At 42.3% G+C, this 21,379-nt stretch overlaps 1 protein-coding gene across 1 annotated transcript; it reads right to left on the bottom strand.

Annotated features, from left to right (window-relative positions):
• Positions 1 to 7,097: 7,097 nt before the first annotated feature.
• Positions 7,098 to 18,630, bottom strand: LOC110494692 (protein Wnt-2b-A-like). Its single transcript, XM_021569986.2, has 5 exons — positions 17,921 to 18,630; positions 13,158 to 13,378; positions 9,581 to 9,858; positions 9,020 to 9,284; positions 7,098 to 8,166 (listed from the first exon to the last, which is right to left on the bottom strand). The coding sequence occupies exons 1-5, from the start codon at positions 18,088 to 18,090 to the stop codon at positions 7,931 to 7,933; spliced, it is 1,170 nt and encodes a 389-aa protein (XP_021425661.2). The 5' UTR covers positions 18,091 to 18,630; the 3' UTR covers positions 7,098 to 7,930.
• Between the last annotated feature and the right edge of the window lie 2,749 nt (positions 18,631 to 21,379).

Genomic DNA, 21,379 nt, shown 5'->3' with positions numbered 1-21,379 from the left:
TTCAAGACTGATTTGTATGCTTTGGGGATGTGGCCTAGGCCCTATGGTTTACCCTAGACCAGGGATGCCCAACCCTCTTCCTGGAGATCTACTGTCATGTAGGTTTTCAGTCCAATCCTAATTTAGCATATCTGATTCAGCTAGTTAAGGTCTTGTTGAGCAGCTAATACGTAGAATCAGGTGTGTTAAATTAGGGTTGGACTGAAAACCCACAGGATGGTAGATCTCCAGGAAGAGGGTTGGACAGAAAACCCACAGGATGGTAGATCTCCAGGAAGAGGGTTGGACTGAAAACCCACAGGATGGTAGATCTCCAGGAAGAGGGTTGGGCAGCCCTGCCCTAGACAGTGAACATACATGTAAGACAAGCTGAGAGTACCTACATTATACGTCCTTACCATTTCGCTATATTTGGTGTTTGTTTGAAAAGCAGCTTTGACGTTATGACCCACATCAATGTTCCCTTTCCCCCACACTGTGAAAGAGAGCCCATCTCCTAACACTAGACTAGGGGTTGTTCAACTGTTATATTTACATTTATACTTGCAGTTTGGCGCTTAGAGGAAGTTGGCCACTTATTGAAGTTGTATCAGGTTCAGGGGTTTGTGACAGTTGCTAATGATGATGTTTGTGTTTGAACCAACAAATTGCTGGTGAATGTTCCTCAGACTCTGGGGCCGTGACAACAACAGCAGGGACAAAACACTCTCATCGGTCCCCTATAAAGATACACAAACAGCCACTTTGTCTTTGTCAGTAGAGATACACAGAGACTTATAGAGAGTGGTTACCATGACTCATTGGTTTGGAGCATGGTGCTTGGGTTAGGGTTAGTGCTTGCAACACCAAAGTGGGGGGTTTGAAACAACCCTTATCGCCTCTAGGTATTTGTGTATATCTGAAAGGATTGGGTAAGCATTACTACAAAATCCCACTTCACACTCCATATCCCCAGATGGCAGTAGCTATACTGTTAAAGCTACTGTTCTATATACTCTCAAAACTCCAAACTAGTTTGGGACTTGCAGAGGCTATGTGGGGGGATAGAGATGGACATTTGGTGTACTCCTGCACATGGAGACTGGATGGACTGATGTGGGACCCAAGTCCCTTTGATGAATCTCATAATTTATTGTATATACCTGGTATCACCTCATCTACAAACCAAACAATACAGGAGCTGGCCGGCCCGGATAGTCAACTCTGTTAATCAGAGGTCAAAAGCTGGAGAGGAGAGGGTAAGCTGACTACCTCGGGGTAGACAGACTGAGGCATGTAAGATAAACCACTAGCCTGGTCCCAGATCTGTATGTGCTTTAGCAAATTCTTGTCTGTTGCATATGTAGGCTATACAACAATAGTGAGAGGTGTTGGTTTAATACAGATCTGGGGCCAGGCTAATAATCCACCAAATGGCAGGGAGAATAAAACCCTTGCCACACTACTGAGTCAAACAAAGGTGGCCTCGTTTCACATTCACTAGAGTTGCTGGAACCGTATTGGATGAGACAGAAGAAATCTGAGCCAGCACAGTGCGGTTCAAGTTAATCTCTCGTAGACAGACTACGTAAACATAAATGGTAACACAGATCTGTCATGATACAACGGCATGCGTGAGATAACCAGCAGCATTAGTCGTGAGATAACCAACAGCATTAGTCGTGAGATAACCAACAGCATTAGTCGTGAAATAACCAGCAGCATTAGTCGTGAGATAACCAGCAGCATTAGTCGTGAAATAACCAGCAGCATTAGTCGTGAGATAACCAGCAGCATTAGTCGTGAGATAACCAGCAGCATTAGTCGTGAGATAACCAGTAGCATTAGTCGTGAGATAACCAGCAGCATTAGTCGTGAGATAACCAGCAGCATTAGTCGTGAGATAACCAACAGCATTAGTCGTGAAATAACCAGCACCATTAGTCGTGAGATAACCAGCAGCATTAGTCGTGAGATAACCAGCAGCATTAGTCGTGAGATAACCAGCAGCATTAGTCGTGAGATAACCAGCAGCATTAGTCGTGAGATAACCAGCAGCATTAGTCGTGAAATAACCAGCAGCATTAGTCGTGAAATAACCAGCAGCATTAGTCGTGAGATAACCAGCAGCATTAGTCGTGAGATAACCAGCAGCATTAGTCGTGAAATAACCAGCAGCATTAGTCGTGAGATAACCAGCAACATTAGTTACAGTTCTTTGGACCATACACTATTTCACAGGTGTTAATATCTTTTGAATTTCGGAAGGGGAGGGGCAATTTGGCCTATAGACTTGCCCGTAACTTGCAAAGAGAGAGGGTGGAGCTCCTCGTTCCGGTTCCGATCTCTTCTCGGCCCAGAACATAATCGAGCATCTAACTAATTACACAAGACTTTAGTTCTAGGTCGAGCAAGATTTGGCCTGGGTCAGCACATTCGTGGAAAAAGGGTTGGCCTATAACTGAGCAGACGCTATCTTCGTATCCATCTTCTGTTCATCCTCTCTACAGAAACAGACAGTTACACAAAAACTTGGCGAGAAACGCATTCTTGACAGTTGACTCACTAGATAAGGGTTTTCATGTGTTAATCCTCTGCCGCCAGCCCGGTAATCTCACCCGGACAGCGAACGTGTTAATAGACCATGAACCTCGCCTGGGAACTTTGCCATACATGTCCCTGAAGGTCACGTATATATATTACAATTAACTCCCCTATAAATCTGCCCCAGGGACCTATCCCTGGCACTGACCCTAAGCCTGCTGCAATGCTGCGCTGTTGTGGACTGCGGTCGGCTCGGACAGACAGGTAAGTAGCAAGCACATGGCTCAACCAAACACTGACCCACCACCCAACTCTAAAGCAGCCCCCTAGATCACAACGCAGTGGGACCAGGTGTGGGATGTGTACTGACTATGGGTTTACCACAATATGCTATGGTTCATATCTTGTTGAATTTATGACAGATTTGGCAAGGAGTGCATAGTGAACCGCAGAGGCCCCCAGTAACTTTTGTAGTAAATAAATAGAAATTACAATAATTGATACTGATAAAGATGCTTTTGCATGTAAACTAACTGTTGTATGATTTAAGAAGTTAATACATTACGATACTTGTTTATTTTTATTGTGTCACTGAGTGCATTGAGGTCTTCCACCCTCAGCTTTCTTTCCCCTGGGACAATTTTAGAATGATCGTCCTGCCACTAAATAGATGCCCATTAGATATCACTATGATGGGAGGAGAATGCAGGCAGTGACAAGCTGGTTATTTTAAAAGACTGATGTGAGAAAGGCAGGTGTTTCCTGTTCCATGTTCACTACATGAGATTTGGCAGGACATTTCCACAAGGACACAGCTGCACTGCCCTTTAAAAAGATTTAGAGACCAATAAAAGCTTTTTTCGAAAGTGATTAATATGACTAATCATTTTACAATAATGCTCTGTGTAAAGAAAACAGTCTGCATAATATCCCCTGGTTTATACAGTCTATGAAATAGAGAAATAATTCCATCTTCTGGCATTGGTGAGGAGTACTCTGTTGTAATTGGAGGGCCTTCACCACGGATTTGGCGAGTGCTGAGTCTGGCGCTGACATTAGGAGGACTTTTTTTAATCTATCTTAATTTAATGAATTACTCAAGAACAGGGTGGAGTAGCCTACATTCAGTGAATATCAGCTCCTGTATCTCAGGGACATGGGCAGCAGTATGAGGATGGAAGAAATCTGATGTGAATGACAGAAGGATCAACAAGGTTTAATATAGAACAAGTGTGGTATTTTTGGGTCTTACCCAAGGTGACAATAACCCTTCAACTGACATTACAATACAACTTTGCCCACCACTCCCAACCGTTCGAGAACATTGCATTGAAATCATATTAGTTACCATTTACATTTGAAAATGTTGATCTTTTTAACATAAACTGACACCTCATTCAGCTTAAAAAGTAGTTATGATCATCACATGGATTTTACTGCTTTTGTTCAATTACAGCCTTATTCTAAAATTGATAGAATTCTACACACAATACACACAAAAAACAGGTTGTTAGAATTTTTTGCAAATGTATTACAAATAAAAACCTGAAATATCACATTTACATAAGTATTTAGACACCTTTACTCAGTACTTTGTTGAAGCACCTTTGGCAGCAATTACAGCCTTGAGTGTTCTTGAGTACGACCTTAAAACTTGGCACATCTGTATTTGGGGAGTTTCTCCCATTCTTCTCTGCAGATCCTCTCAAGCTTTGACAGGTTGCACAGCTATTTTCAGATGTCTCCAGAGATGTTTGATCGGGTTCAAGTCCGTGCTCTGGCTGGGCCACTCAAGGACATTCAGAAACTTGTCTTGGCTGTGTGCTTAGGGTTGTTGTCCAGTTGGAAGGTGAACCTTCGCCCCAGTCTGAGGTCCTGACCGCCCTGGAGCAGGTTTTCATCAAGGATATCTCTGTACTTTGCTCCATTCATCTTTCCCTTCATTCTGATTAGTCTCCCAGTCCCTGCAGCTGAAAAACATCCTCAAAGCATGATGCTGGCACCACCATGCATCACCGTAGGAATGGTGTCAGGTTTTCTACAGATGTGACACTTGGCATTCAGGCCAAAGAGTTCAATCTTGGTTTCATCAGTCCAGAGATTCTTGTTTCTCATTGTCTGAGAGTCCTTTAGGTGCCTTTTGGCAAACTTCAAGCGGGCTGTCATGTGTCTTTTTCTGAGGAGTGGCTTCCATCTGTCCACTCTACCATAAAGGTCTGATTGGTGGAGTGCTGCAGAGATGGTTGTCCTTCTGGAAGGTTCTCCCATCTCCACAGAGGAACTCTGGAGCTCTGTCAGAGTGACCATTGGGTTGATGGTCACCTCCCTGACCATGGCCCACTCCCTTGATTGCTCAGTTTGGCCAGGCGGCCAGCCCTAGAAAGAGGCTTGGTGGCTCCAAACTTCTTCCATTTAAGAATGATGGAGGTCACTATGTTCTTGGGGACCTTCAATACTGCAGACATTTTTTGGTATTCCCCAGATCTGTGCCGCGACAAAATCCTGCGGACAATTCTTTCAACCTCAGAGCTGTTTTTTTTTTGCACTGTCAACTGTGCATGTCAGATATATAGACAGGTGCGAGCCTTTCCCAATCATGTCCAATCAATTTCATTTACCACAACTGGATTCCAATCAAGTTGTAGAAACATCTCAAGAATGATCAATGGAAACAAGATGCATCTGAGCTCAATTTCAAGTCTCATAGCAAAGGGTCTAAATACTTATGTAAAAAAGGTATTTCTGTTTTTTTATTTGTAATACATTTTCAAACATTTGTAAAAACCTGTTTTCACTTTGTCATTATGGGGTATTGTGTAGATTGATGAGAAAAATGTTAAGAATAAGGCTGTAATGTAACAAAATGTGAACAAAGTCAAGGGGTCTGAATACTTTCTGAATATACAGTAGAAGCTAGCAGCTTCAGTAATTGGAAACCAGTGATAAATAATAAGAGATGACAGCTCCCATCCATCACACCATATACATTTAGGAACGCGTACAATAATAGATTGATAGCACATACTGTAAGAGTACCTGTCACACTGAAGAGAGAGGAGACATACTATCCATCTCAGTCGACAACGTTTGTTTCACTTAACTCTTATAACAGAAACATTTTATTTAAATGAATTTCTTTGCTTCGTATTTAGCTACAGTAACAGTCAGAATGTTGGACACCTACTCATACCGGGGTTTTTCTTTATTTTTGCTATTTTCTACATTGTAGAATAATAGTGAAGACATCACCACTATGAAATAACAGATATAGCATCATGTAGTAAACAAAAAAGTGTTAAACAAATCAAAATATATTTTAGATTCTTCAAAGTAACCACCCTTTGCCTTTATGACAGCATTGCACACTCTTGGCATTCTCTCAACTAGCTTAATGAGGTAGTCACCTGGAATGCATTTCAATTAACAGGTGTGCCTTGTTAAATGTTAATTTGTGGAATTTCTTTCCTTCTTAATGCGTTTGAGCCAATCAGTTGTGTTGTGACAGGGTATAGGTGGTATACAGAAGATAGCCCAATTTGGTAAAAGACCAAGTCCATATTATGGAAAGAACTCTTCAAATAAGCAAAGAGTCCATGAGTTTAAGACATGAAGGTCAGTCAATCCGTGCAGTCGCAAAGACCATCAAGCACTATGATGAAACTGGCTCTCATGAGGACCGCCACAGGAAAGGAAGACCCAGAGTTACCTCTGCTGCAGATGATAAGTTCATTAGAGTTACCAGCTTCAGAAATTGCAGCCCAAATAAATGCTTCACAGAGTTCAAGTAACAGACACATGTGAACATCAACTGTTCAGAGGAGACTGTGTGAATCAGGCCTTCATAGTCGAATTGCTGAAAATAAACCACTACTAAAGGACACCGATGATAAGATGAGACTTGCATGGGCCAAGAAACACGAGCAATGGACATTAGACCGGTGGAAATCTGTCCTTTGGTCTGATGAGCCCAAATTTGAGATTTTTGGTTCCATTCGCCGTCTCTTTGTGAGACGCAGAGTAGGTGAACGGATTATCGCTGCATGTGTGGTTCCCACCATGAAGCATGGAGAAGGAGGTGTGATGGTGTGGGGGTGCTTTACTGGTGACGCTGTCTGTGATTTATTTAGAATTCAAGGCACACTTAACCAGCATGGCTACCACATCATTCTGCAGTGATACGCCATCCCATCTGATTTGCGTTTAGCGGGACTATCATTTGTTTTTCAACAGGACAGTGACCCAACACACCTCCAGGCTGTGTAAGGGATATTTGACCATTAGGTGGAGAGTGATGGAGCTGCTGCATCAGATGACCTGGCCTCCACAATCACCAGACCTCAACCCAATTGAGATGGTTTGGGATGAGTTGAACTGCAGAGTGAAGGAAAAGCAGACAACAAGTGCTCAGCATATGTGGGAACTCCTTCAAGACTGTTGGAAAAGCATTCCAGGTGAAGCTGGTTGAGAGAATGGCAAGAGTGTGTGCAAAGCTGTCATCAAGGCAAAGGGTGGCAACTCAAATATAAAATATATTTAGATTTGTTTAAAACCTTTTTGGTTACTACATGATTCCATATGTGTTATTTCATAGTTAAGATGTCTTCACTATTATTCTACAATGTAGAAAATAGTAAAAATAAAGAAAAAACATTCAATGAGGAGGTGTGTCTAAATGTTTTGACTGGTACTTTACATTAGTGTCTATAGAGCAGCTCTCTGGCCCGCGGTAAACGTTGATCGTTAGACTTTCTGCTGTACATCCATCCCAATGCACTTTACCAGTAGGGTAAGGCATGAGGGTAAGTCCTCCTTTTTTAAATATATTTTTTTAAGCCTAACAACTGAATACATGTCAGTCTTTCCATTATATCAAGCAGAGTACAATTTCAGTTCTTCATCTCTTTCTATTGTAAGGCCAATGAAACACTGAACAAAGTAATCACAGATTTAGAGAGAACATAGTCTTAAACAAAGCAAAAAAACAACAACACATACACCAGCCAAACAATCCTAACTCAATCTCTGGTGTGCTCACAGTACAATGTCCTGTTCTGCATTTCCACAACAGATACTGTGTGAATGAATGTCTGTAGAAAAATAGTGTCCTCAGCACCTTGGAAGCAGCACACAATCAACACAAACAAACAAAAACATAAATAGGAACTATCCCCTCTCCCAGCCCAACCATTCTCTTAGAAAGCCTTCCCACCGAAAAGTTCCATACAGTACTGCACCATCCAAACCAAGTTGGGATACGACGCTTTGGGAAAGGTTCTTTAGGATGTCACTTTAGAAGGGGTTGTCAGAGGTAATGGAGGTCCGAAAGGAGTCCGTAAGGAGTCAGGGGTAGGAAATACATATCCCACAATGCAGCTGACCACTGCTACGTCCTTTTAAAGAATGGGCCTCAGCGTCTGGTTTGGTCCAGCCAATCGGGTCGCCTGTGGGGCTTACAGGTGTGAACGTCCACAGTGTTCTCACAGTCCTTACACTCCACGGCGCAACACCACTTGAACTTGCACTCGCACTTGGTGACTCGCTTGGCGCGCATTGTGTCGTAGCCCCGTCCGCAACACATGACCTCGCAGCTGTCTGTGCCTCTAGAAGACTTGTTGCAGACTCTCCCTGCCGTTCCCAGGGAGCCTTTGGAGAGGGCACAAGACAGACGCCATGGTTAAAGACAAGCCGGCCCGTGAGTGAAGGGGTGTGAGTGGAGGTATTCCCCTTGAGCATTTGGGAGTGGAGCTTAATAGGGACCACAGAAGGATTTGAAAAATTACCCTGTTGTATCCTTAGGGTGTGAATTCCTATACAATAGAGATTAGCGGATACGAGAGCTATAAGCCTTTTAAAATCAGCCCTGCTGTACCTTGAAGTAAGTAGTCTAGGGGCGTAGTGTAGCTTCTCTTCTTAATTAACATTAGTTCACTAGGTGTCAACCTATAACCATAGGTCTAACAGAGATTAGGAAGATACCAGTAACACACAATACATCCAAGGTATCATAACCAGAGCCTGTTAGCTGTTCTAGAGCTCTTTGAGCTCTCTGCTGAAGTGATAGGACATGAGGGGCGTGAGAAACAGAGATTACCAAGGCAGAGAAAACACAGTTGGCATTAGAGAGAAGTTAAAGGTCAAATAATTGAACTCTAAGCTATGCAGGTATGCAGGCCTTCGGCAGATGAGTCTGGTATTCTCATAGACGTGTTTGAGGAGTAGGCCGCTGTATTATCTACCTTCTGGGTAACAGTCTTGACTCAGAGCAGCTATGTTTCTGATGGCAAAATATACGTTTGGTGATAAGTACTAGAATAACATCCATCAAACTATGTATGACTAAGTGTGATATTATTCTGAATCATATACTCAAATGTTTTGCATAAAGAGATTTCCTCTTAGCCATAGCTAAAACATCTGTGTTTTTCTCTGTCAGGTCATGTGTTGAAGAAAAACTCCTGGCCCTACCTAACACCTTGAACTGGTTGAGTTGACCCACCTGCTGCTCTGTCCATGAGGCAGTAGTCAGGGGACTTTTCTACATACACCAGCTCATTCTTGGTGGTTCCCTTGAAGTCCTTGTCAGCCACCATGAACCCGGTGCCATCCTGGTTCATGGTCACCTCGATGGCCGTGTTGTACTTCTTCCGGAGGTAGTCCCCGGTCCTCCGGAAGTCCGACATGGCCAGCCAGCAGGTTCTGAGGGCACAGGAGCCGCTGACGCCATGACACTTGCACTCCAGTTTCATAAAGCGCTTTACTGCCTGAAATCGAAATGGTTGGATAATGTCATTGGTGGTTAAGACACTTGTGACCAACCCAGTACACTCACTATTCACGTCTAGAGCATTTACAGAATGTCTGTTCAACAGTGGCTTGAATTTTACCAGCAATGTCTGTTCCGTTGTAGTAACCATGTTGTTACACAGTAGTTATAGCATGCTCTGTTAGTTGAAAGGGACTGCCTGTCAGCCAGTTAGCTGTGTGTATCAAGTCCAGATGCATCACAGTGCACATTTCAAAAAGTATAATGCCCCTTAACCCCTACGCCATTGCTCACCATTCGTCCACAGCGGTTGTTGTGTAGATTCATCAGTGCCCGAGCGTCCTTCACCATCTTTTCTCTGGCATCAACAAAGGTCTTGGTGAACTTGATGCCATAGTTGATGTTGTCGCTGCAGCCGCCCCAGTCAAATTCGCCCCTGTTGTCACTAGCCTGGCCCCGCTTTTGGGCGTCGCAGCTGCAGATCTTGAGGTCCCCCTGGCTGCAGGCCCTGGTAATTGCATAGACCACGCCTGCCGAGGAGATGGCGTACACAAATGCTGCCTCCCGGCTACCTGGGGTGATATGATGGAGGAGATTTTGTGTTAGAAGATGTCATCGTTAGATAGCCTCTGTTAGGGTCAGGGAAGCGAGGGGCAAATGTGTTCCCATAGCTGTGGGAAGTAGGGGTGCTGCAGCACCCCAATAATTTTTAATAAATAATAATAACTTTATTAAAAAAGTTTAAAAGAATTGAAAAATATTTTTTTTTCACAAAAGTAGTGCACTGGGCCTTTACTAGTCCTGTATTAGTGGACCAATATAGACCTCTGTTGCGTGGGCAAAAAAAAATATTCAGCATCTCAGCTTTGGCAAAAAAGGTAGTTGTATAATTAAGAACAGTATCTTGCAGGATTCAGTAGTTGGAATTGTCTACACTCCCTGATTCATGAATGTAATTTATTATGGAATTGATTGAATGGATTGAGAGTACACACACCTCATTTGTCAGTTCTATAATCAGTCACCAAGTTGAAGAGTAGGAAAACCGTAGACAGTCCACATGGAACTAGAGCTGGCCGTCCCTGGTTATGGCCAATTCACAATAGAAATAGATGGTCTGAATTGGTGAAAGTGAGGCTGGAGCTGTTTTTATCTTTGTTTTTTTTGGTCAAAACAAAGTCAGTCTTAAACAGGCAAAACAAAGTCTGTCTTAAACAGGCAAAACAAAGTCAGTCTTAAACAGGCAAAACAAAGTCAGTCTTAAACAGGCAAAACAAAGTCAGTCTTAAACAGGCAAAACAAAGTCAGTCTTAAACAGGCAAAACAAAGTCAGTCTCAAACAGGCAAAACAAAGTCAGTCTCAAACAGGCGGTTACACTATACTTGCAGAGTTTGTTTTGTTGTAGTAATCATGTCGTTACACTGTAGTTACATCAGTCTAGAGCCAACTTCATGCTTTGAACACTAACATATGCCCAACTGAAAGCTTTCGACTTGCATAGTCCAGATGACATTGCACAGAAACAAACATGCCTATATTTGATTAAAATCTGTTTGTGTGCACTATATCCCATGCAATCTAAATTTAAACAGTGTCTACGTTCCTTGGAACTTGGGCATGTTTGTCTCTGTACAATGTTCCTGTACAATCCGTCCATGTACAGCAGGCCTATGGTGGATAGCTAGAACAAAGAAACATGGCTACCAACAGCCCATTTAAGGTGCCTCTCGTTTTCACCCTTTAATTTGCACAGATGGCAGCTTTCTCAGTCACTAGGTATCTTGTCATCTGAGAGGAGAGCAGATACAGGGTTATTTGGTCTGCTTTTCCCACCCACCTCTAGTTTTCATTCCTCCTCACGCAATGAACCAGAACACAGGCGATATGTCAGGGAGCACGGCTTTGTCTGCCTGCCAGAAACATCTACCCAAATATTTACATCTCCTATTACTGTTTAGACATCACCATGTGGATCTCTCTATCTGCTACCTGTCTTCAGAGAATACCCACTTTCTGCAACTCTCCTCATTCCTGGAGAAGGTGAAACTATTACTGAACAAAAATATAAACACAACATAATCCCATTTTTCATGAGCTGAAATAAAAGATTCCAGAAATGTTCAATACACACAAAAAGCGTACTTCTCTAAAATGTTGTGCATAAATTTGTTTACATCCCTGTTAGTGAGCATTACTCCTTTGCCAAGATAATCCATCCACCTGACAGGTGTGGCATATCGAAAAGCTGATTAAACAGCATGATCATTACACAGTGAATAGGGGACAATAAAAGGCCACTCTAAAATGTGCAGTTTTGTCACACAACATAATGCCACAGAAGTCTCAAGATTTGAGGGAGTGTGCAATTGGCATGCTGACTGCAGGAATGTCCAACAGAGCTGATGCCAGAGAATTGAATGTTAATTTCTCTACCATAAGCCGCCTCCATCTTTTTAGAGAATTTGGCAGTGCGTCCAACCGGCCTCACAACCACAGATCAAGTGTAACCACGCCTGCCCAGGACCTCCACATCTGACTTCTTCACCTGCGGGATCGTCTGAGACCAGCCACCTGGACAGCTTATGTATTAAATACTCATTAGTTTCATCAGGTGTTCAGTCAGTTAATTGAAATAAATAAATTAGGCCCTAATCTATGGATTTCACATGACTGGGCACAGGGGCAGCCATGGGTGGGCCTGGGGGGCATAGGCCCACTCACTTGGGAGCCAGGTCCACCCACTGGGGAGACAGGTCCACCCTCTGGGGAGACAGGTCCACCCTCTGGGGAGCCAGGCCCAGCCAATCATAATGAGTTGTCGCCACAAAAGGGCTTTATTGCAGACAGAACCCTTGCACGATTATCTATTTATTCTGAAATAAGTTGAAATTGAAAAAACTTTTAATGTTCACATTTTTTGTATTTGTTTGATTTACACAGAACCAAGAACAAATGACCTAAACTGAATTTGAGATTTTTCACTTCATAGTAAAAAATTGTGAAATTATAAAAAATTCAAAAATTCAAATTCATTGGGTTGGAGGCAAGTTTTCTCATTTACTATGTAATTTATCTCACCTGTGGTAAGTTGCAGGTGCTTACAGGGTAAAAACAGCCATTCCATTGAAAAGAGAAAACAGAACATTCTGCTACATTGCACACAATTGCAAGGGGTGCCAATATATTTGACCGCATCTGTACATAGAGATGATAAACTGTTGTATGAAGTGTTGAACTGAGATATGTATATAACATGCATATACCCTTAAAGGGAAATTTCACACCATCAGCATATGTAAAAATATCATGTTTTTATGTTTTGTAAATTTAAAAAAAAAAAAGATAGAGGAAGATCTGTGTTTGCAATGACATCAACCAATTAGTAGACAATAACAGGACAATTAGTAGACAAATTAGTAGGCAATTAGTAGGCAACGACTCCTCATAATTGGTAAGAATTACACGATGCACACCGATGATGTCTTGGAAAAACACATATTCCTCTATCTTTTTTACTACAAAACATAGAAACGTGCCATTTTCACGTATGCTGATGTTAGAGAGGTGCTGGAGATGATGAACATGAAGTTGAACATTGTTGGACATTTCCCTTTAAGGCTGGGATGTCTGTAAGTCTAAAAGGAAACTGAGCGGTCCCGTTATAGTTCTGTAATAGTCTACAACAATCCATCACTTTTATGTACTGTATCAAATTCATGTAGTGAATGTTACATCCAAGATTCAAGTGGTTGAATACTAAACCTCTTAACACACACACACACACACACACACACACACACACACACACACACACACACACACACACACACACACACACACAGACGCAAACACGGACACACACAGACTTACTGCGCAGCATGACTCTGCCAAAGACGGTGTGGTCTCGGTCCAACGTGCTGCAGTTCCAGCGATGGTGGCGGAACTGGTGCTGGCACTCGCGGATCCACTCCTTGGCACCCTCCCCAATAGACTGCATGAGGTCCGGGTGGCGCTGGCACAGCTGGCGCTGCTTGTTCACCAGGCCTGGAATGTTGTCACAGATCACCCGTGCACCCAGGGCTCCAATGTACCTGCAGATCAGATAGACAGGTGCACTGTCAGTGGGAGGCCAGGGAAACTTCCAGGGACGATTATTATGCAAAAACAAATGTGTTTCTTTCTAGTTTTCTTTCTGAAGGACAATATACTGTATATTGTGAAGTCAGGTCCAGTCAGATGCGTGACAAGCTATATTTTTCAAGAATCAATGGGTATTCATCGTCAGTTTAATTGACTATTGAACAGCAGGAATTCTTACAAAGTGTGCATTTAACCATTCTGTCCCGCTTCATTGTAATCCCACGCTGTGAAACATGCCATAAAAGTGTTATGAAGTGTGAGATCTTCAGAAGCACTTTCACAGACAGGGAAGAGTCCACACAGTTAACTAAGAGTGACCCCTGACCACTGAGACTGGAATAGGAACACAGAGTGCAGTGAAGCAGCCATACAGTGTGACATGGTCTCGTAAAAGTCACCAATCTCCTATAAGACTCCAGTCTCCTATAAGACTCCAGTCTCCTATAAGTCTCCTGTAAGACTCCAGTCTCCTATAAGGCTCCATTCTCCTATAAGACTCCATTCTCCTATAAGACTGCAGTCTCCTATACGACTCCAGTCTCCTATAAGTCTCCATTCTCCTATACGTCTCCATTCTCCTATAAGACTCCAGTCTCCTATAAGTCTCCAGTCTCCTATAAGAATCCAGTCTTCTATAAGTACAGTCTCCTATAAGTCTCCATTCTCCTATAAGACTCCAGTCTCCTATACGTCTCCATTCTCCTATAAGACTCCATTCTCCTATAAGACTCCAGTCTCCTATACGTCTCCATTCTCCTATAAGACTCCAGTCTCCTATAAGTCTCCATTCTCCTATAAGACTCCAGTCTCCTATAAGTCTCCAGTCTCCTACAAGAATCCAGTCTCCTATAAGTCTCCAGTCTCCTATAAGAATCCAGTCTCCTATAAGTCTCCAGTTTCCTATAAGTATCCCATAAGTCTCCAGTCTCAAATAAGCATCCTATAAATATCCTATAAGTATCCTATAAGTATCCTACAAGTCACCAGTCTCCTATAAGTCACCAATATCCTATAAGTACCCAGTCTCCTATAAGTCGCCAGTCTCCTATAAGTCACCAGTCTCCTATAAGTCCCCAGTCTCCTATGAGTGACCAGTCTCCTATGAGTGACCAGTCTGGTATAAGTCGCCAGTCTCCTATAAGAATCCAGTCTTCTATAAGTTTCCAGTCTCCTATAAGTACCCAGTCTCCTGTAAGTACCCAGTCTCCTATAAGTTGCCAGTCTCCTATAAGTACCCAGTCTCCTATAAGTTGCCAGTCTCCTATAAGTCCCCAGTCTCCTATGAGTGACCAGTCTGGTATAAGTCGCCAGTCTCCTATAAGAATCCAGTCTCCTATAAGTTGCCAGTCTCCTATAAGTACCCAGTCTCCTATAAGTTGCCAGTCTCCTATAAGTACCCAGTGTCCTATAAGTACCCAGTGTCCTGTAAGTACCCAGTCTCCTATAAGTTGCCAGTCTCCTATAAGTCTCCATTCTCCTATAAGACTCCAGTCTCCTATAAGTCTCCAGTCTCCTACAAGAATCCAGTCTCCTATAAGTCTCCAGTCTCCTATAAGAATCCAGTCTCCTATAAGTCTCCAGTTTCCTATAAGTATCCCATAAGTCTCCAGTCTCAAATAAGCATCCTATAAATATCCTATAAGTATCCTATAAGTATCCTATAAGTATCCTACAAGTCACCAGTGTGACCAGTCTCCTATGAGTGACCAGTCTGGTATAAGTCGCCAGTCTCCTATAAGAATCCAGTCTTCTATAAGTTTCCAGTCTCCTATAAGTACCCAGTCTCCTGTAAGTACCCAGTCTCCTATAAGTTGCCAGTCTCCTATAAGTACCCAGTCTCCTGTAAGTACCCAGTCTCCTATAAGTTGCCAGTCTCCTATAAGTACCCAGTCTCCTATAAGTTGCCAGTCTCCTATAAGTCCCCAGTCTCCTATGAGTGACCAGTCTGGTATAAGTCGCCAGTCTCCTATAAGAATCCAGTCTCCTATAAGTTGCCAGTCTCCTATAAGTACCCAGTCTCCTATAAGTTGCCAGTCTCCTATAAGTACCCAGTGTCCTATAAGTACCCAGTGTCCTGTAAGTACCCAGTCTCCTATAAGTTGCCAGTCTCCTATAAGTCTCCATTCTCCTATAAGACTCCAGTCTCCTATAAGTCTCCAGTCTCCTACAAGAATCCAATCTCCTATAAGTCTCCAGTCTCCTATAAGAATCCAGTCTCCTATAAGTCTCCAGTTTCCTATAAGTATCCCATAAGTCTCCAGTCTCAAATAAGCATCCTATAAATATCCTATAAGTATCCTATAAGTATCCTATAAGTATCCTACAAGTCACCAGTCTCCTATAAGTCACCAGTCTCCTATAAGTCCCCAGTCTCCTATGAGTGACCAGTCTCCTATGAGTGACCAGTCTGGTATAAGTCGCCAGTCTCCTATTAGAATCCAGTCTTCTATAAGTTTCCAGTCTCCTATAAGTACCCAGTCTCCTGTAAGTACCCAGTCTCCTATAAGTTGCCAGTCTCCTATAAGTACCCAGTCTCCTATAAGTTGCCAGTCTCCTATAAGTCCCCAGTCTCCTATGAGTGACCAGTCTGGTATAAGTCGCCAGTCTCCTATAAGAATCCAGTCTCCTATAAGTTGCCAGTCTCCTATAAGTAACCAGTCTCCTATAAGTTGCCAGTCTCCTATAAGTACCCAGTGTCCTATAAGTACCCAGTGTCCTGTAAGTACCCAGTCTCCTATAAGTTGCCAGTCTCCTATAAGTACCCAGTCTCCTATAAGTTGCCAGTCTCCTATAAGTACCCAGTGTCCTATAAGTACCCAGTGTCCTATAAGTCACCAGTGTCCTATAAGCTGGCATATTCCTCTAATTTTCCCGCTCCCTACGATGACCGAACATCATTACTGCCAGGCTTAATCACAGCTACATTGTGTGTCGTGCCACTGAGACATCAACAGAAAGGGTTTCCATTCCAGTTATGGCTGTCCCTGTCCCTGTCCCTGTCTATGTCCCTGTCCCTTCCCCCCAACAATCTGCCTTCATTCCCTGCTGCCAGAGCCTGAGCAGGAAAGCAGAGCAGAGACACAGTGTTTATTCTCTCCATAGAGAGAGTAGAGAGCTGAGCCAAAAGACCCTGACTGTTTGTACGCCTCATACGTAGTTTGGAGGGAGGACAATCAGTCCAGAACACCAGAGAACATGTTGCTGCTTATCTGAATGATCAGGATCATGATGAGAAAAAAAACTGGACTATATAAATCATATTTAGACCCTTAGTCTGGAGAGAGCTACCATGTCTCCCCGCTCTGCCTCACTTCACTGTTTTAATTACACACACTGCCTTGTTTTTATTCAGTCATACAATTCCTCAGTGTTGTTTACATACAATTATTTTTTGAGTTGAGCCCACTTGAATTATTTAATCTACTTTAACTAGTTCAACTATAAAAACAGAATAGAAAATTAAGATTTTGCCCCTAGCCGAAAGCTGATTTATCATGTTTTGCACAGTGAGATTGGAGTGTTGGAGGTAGCCACGTCCTTTATACACCCTGGGTTCTTACCCTCAAGAGAAATCATCAAGGAACACTTTTTCATGCACCACTGCCTGCATCTGCCATTTCCAATATGCAAGATTGATAGTGGAAAGTCCCTCAGTCCATGTATCTTCATGAACACAGTGTGCAGTTGTTTGTTTTGATGTTTTAAAACTCCACTCCACACACATCCCCCCCTGTGGCTGTTTGAATTGGAGTTGGCTGTGCTCTCTTTACAGGTTCCAGCAGGGTATAAGTCTAATTCTAAGGTGTGATGGAGATATAGACTTCAAAGGGTGTATTGAGTTAAACTATTTGAATATTGAATGTGTTTCAATTGCCAAATAATAGTGATATAGCCTATAATTTAGTGTTTGTTATTGTTCCCATCTCCTGCATCCCGAGGATAATTCACATTTCTCAAGACATAATTGGCAATCTCAGGCTTGGGATAAACATAGACATGAACTCAGGTTTCAGTGAAAAGCAAATGTAGCCTCCTCAGAATATACTCTTACAAAATTAATTATTATTATAGAATTTTTGATTGTATGCCTAAACCATTTCCCTAAAACCTTCATTGAAATCCAAACATGCTTTACATTTGATCTTGACTTTGTTCAAAATGTTTCGCATATTTAATGAGTTTATAATGATGTCTTTATTTCTTACATTCATATTTATCCATTATATATGCATTAGGCAATATGACTTCTTCCCACTTATATTTTCGACTCCCAAATAGCCAACATAAATAGGGCTAGCTTTTGCAAGGTCTTGGAATATTCTAGAATTAGCTCATTAAGAAGACAACTGGTCATCCAAAACCACTGGAAACTCAGATCTAATCTTGGATATCAATGACAGAGCTCTCCTAGACATAAATTAAAGATGTAATCTTGGATAGAAACGATATGATTATTTCAGCAGGATCAAGCGCACATGAAAGAAAGCACTCACCACCAGGAAGAATCCACTCTAGGCGTGAAGATGAGAAGCAGCAGAATAAAGGTGAAGTATAGCTTTGAGGTTGAGTTGGAGGAGTGTCGGGATATTGTCCCATTTCGAGACCCAGTCCTGGTCCTGGAATATCCTCGGGGTTTGAAGAAACAAAACATGTCTATTTTCATGAACAGAAGGCATACAATATAAAATGAAGAATACAAGTCCTGGGCGATGGTTTGCTGTTCATAATTGGGGGAAAACCTGCCTATCTATAGAAGTTGAACAATTTTATCCATCTTGTTTCAAAAGGCTAATTTGATATCTTGTCAGTTCATCAATGCCATTGTTTGTCTCTGATTTATTCGAGACGAGGCAGTGCTCATCAAAAGTCAGTCTGGTAAAAGTAAATCGAATTAAGACAAATCTTCTGAGAAACTGTCAAATGTCCAGCCAGATGTTCGGGTTGCCAACGATAACACTTTCCCTCGTTGTTGCGTATTGTTTTTGTAGCCCAGGCTATTTGTTTGACATTCGACGTGAATAACAGGTGAAGCTGAAGAAGTTGCAAACCCAAACACGGGTATCACAGACTGTGAAAAAAGATGGCACTGAAACCACTGCTTGTCCCGGGCAGGTAAAGTCAGTCACTCATCTGTCCGAGGATGAGACAGATAGCTACGCCGCGGTCTTCTTCTCAGTCCGGACTGAAGATGCGCCGCAGGAAAAAACACTGCACCAGCACGTCAGCTGTCCATGCCCCCCTTTTGTTAGACAATTACAAACACCGGTATGTGCACGGTGAGGTCAGGGACGTTATATTTAGATGTCGACAAATAAAAGTTATCTACCTTACATAGCCGTTTAAATATTGGTGATCTCCATATTGGGAATCATTTGACAAATCAAATTGAATTTTATTGGTCACATACACATGGTTAGAAAATGTTAATGTGAGTGTAGCGAAATGCTTGTGCTTCTAGTTCCAACAGTGCAGTAATATCTAACAAGTAATCTAAACAATTGCCAACAACTACCTAATACACACAAATCTATAACAGTAATCTAACAATTCCCCAACAACTACCTAATACACACAAATCTATAACAGTAATCTAACAATTCCCCAACAACTACCTAATACACACAAATCTAAAGGGGTGACCCCTCATTGGCTGATGACAAAGCCTCTCGATGTGCCCTATGAAGAAGATTATCCAAGTACTTTTTCATCTCAATGACTTTTCATTAAGTTAACTAAGTCATATGGAAATAATTGAATTAAGGAATTGAACTATGTGTGTATGTGGCCAGACCATGCATAAAAGAAGAGCTCCCTTTTCTTTGTGAGTTTTATAACCAATAATGAAATGCCTATGTTTTGGCTCCAACCAAATTAAAACTATATAAATTGGTTCAGTGATTTATGGATGGATGAAAGGAGTGACATTCTAGTTTCATGTTGTTTGGTGTTGGTGTCCTTTTCATCCCATTGCCTTTCATTTCCTTTGCCACTATTTTCCACATGAAACACAGCCAAATAGATCAAATACATTTCTATATGTGTTATACAAATACATAGCAATCTAAGAAACAACCCAAAACTGTAATATATTTCACTGCTTACATATGCATTATGGTGTTGTGTTAAGCCCATAAAACCATTACTATGAGGACCACATGGCTGGGACCACACAATCTGTAGTTTATTTTAGGAGATGACATTGCACACTGCTTAGGCCTATGAAATGTATCTGAAATTACCAATTAAACAGAAATGACTGAATAAACAGACCGCTATTGACAGTGTATTGTAAGGCAGTTAGTGTACGGAGCTTAAACAAGGCCAAAAGGGTGAGCTTTAACCATAAATCTCATCAGTAACTACTCTCATCTCTTGATTTTCTTGAGATGACATCAACTTATCTCATCTAGATGTTTTACATTTGGCACATAGCATTGTAAGCTATGACGTGGGAGTAAAACAGGTATGTGACTGGAGTTTCATTGTGTCAGCACAGCAAGCGCTGGAGAAAGTTTTGCTTGGGGCACCTTCAACTATGAGAGGTCAAGCTTTCATGCTTTGACACATCATTAACTAGGAACTTTGTTTCTCCATCGAGATAGACTGAAAGGCCTCATAATCTGTCCGGGGGAGGGGTGGGTTGGCTGTTTCAGCACATGCTTAGCCTGGCCTGGCCTGGTTGGCTGTTTCAGCACATGCTTGCCCTGGCCTGACCTGGTTGGCTGTTTCAGTACATGGCCTGGCCTGCCATTGGATCCCAGCTGGATGCCTTTGAGAGTGAATGGTTGTCACCATGGGGTGGCAGGTAACCTAGTGGTTAAGAGCGCTGGGCCAGTAACCAGCGCTCTTGAATCCTTGAGCCAGCAAGGTGGAAAAATCTGCCGTTCTTTCTGCCCTTGAGCAAGACAGTTAACCGCCAACAACAACTGCTCCCCAGGCGTCGATGACGTTGATTAAGGCAGCCCACCGAACATTCAGAGGGGCTGGGTTAACTGCGGAAGACACATTCAGTTGTGCAACTGACTAAGTTTTCCCTTCACTATCAGACCATAGTCTACTACAAAGGACAGGAGTACACTGTCTCTCAAATATATGATTTTAAATGCTATACCCCTAACCCTAACCCATACAGTAACCTCACCTATATAACCTTCAACCTTTAGAGAAAATACCTTGTGGATTTGGCATATCAATTGTGAGGATAAAGTAAGTGTTTACCTTTGTAGCATGGTCCTCTTGATAACTCTTGAGAAGAGACCGCGGTCTAAACAAAACATGTAGAGGTGTATTTATTTGAAGAGCAGGAGATCATAGGTTGAGAGGGAAAAAACAAGAGAACTTGAACCTTAAGGCCAGGAAAATGTATGTCCTGGGTCAGCATATAGAATAATACATGTATGTCCTGGGTCAGCATATAGAATAATACATGTATGTCCTGGGTCAGCATATAGAATAATGCATGTATGTCCTGGGTCAGCATATAGAATAATACATGTATGTCCTGGGTCAGCATATAGAATAATACATGTATGTCCTGGGTCAGCATATAGAATAATACATGTATGTCCTGGGTCAGCATATAGAATAATACATGTATGTCCTGGGTCAGCATATAGAATAATACATGTATGTCCTGGGTCAGCATATAGAATAATACATGTATGTCCTGGGTCAGCATATAGAATAATACATGTATGTCCTGGGTCAGCATATAGAATAATACATGTATGTCCTGGGTCAGCATATAGAATAATACATGTATGTCCTGGGTCAGCATATAGAATAATACATGTATGTCCTGGGTCAGCATATAGAATAATGCATGTATGTCCTGGGTGTCACGTTCTGACCTTAGTTCTTTTATTATGTCTTTGTTTTAGTATGGTCAGGGCGTGAGTTGGGTGCGCCCAGGCTCTGTCGTAACCGGCCGCGACCGGGAGGTCCGTGGGGCG

This window comes from Oncorhynchus mykiss, chromosome 17, assembly GCF_013265735.2.
Source record: "Oncorhynchus mykiss isolate Arlee chromosome 17, USDA_OmykA_1.1, whole genome shotgun sequence".
NCBI lineage: Eukaryota > Metazoa > Chordata > Actinopteri > Salmoniformes > Salmonidae > Oncorhynchus > Oncorhynchus mykiss.
Note: the sequence above shows the minus strand (reverse complement) of the source record. Positions and strands in the feature narration are given on the sequence as shown.

Coding starts and splice junctions, on each gene's coding strand:
- LOC110494692 (XM_021569986.2), bottom strand. CDS start 18,090: ATGAAAATAGACATGTTTTGTTTCTTCAAACCCCGAGGATATTCCAGG. Junction 9,285..9,580: donor ACAACCGCTGTGGACGAATG/GTGAGCAATGGC, acceptor TTTCGATTTCAG/GCAGTAAAGCGCTTTATGAA. Junction 8,167..9,019: donor CCTCATGGACAGAGCAGCAG/GTGGGTCAACTC, acceptor CCCTCTCCAAAG/GCTCCCTGGGAACGGCAGGG.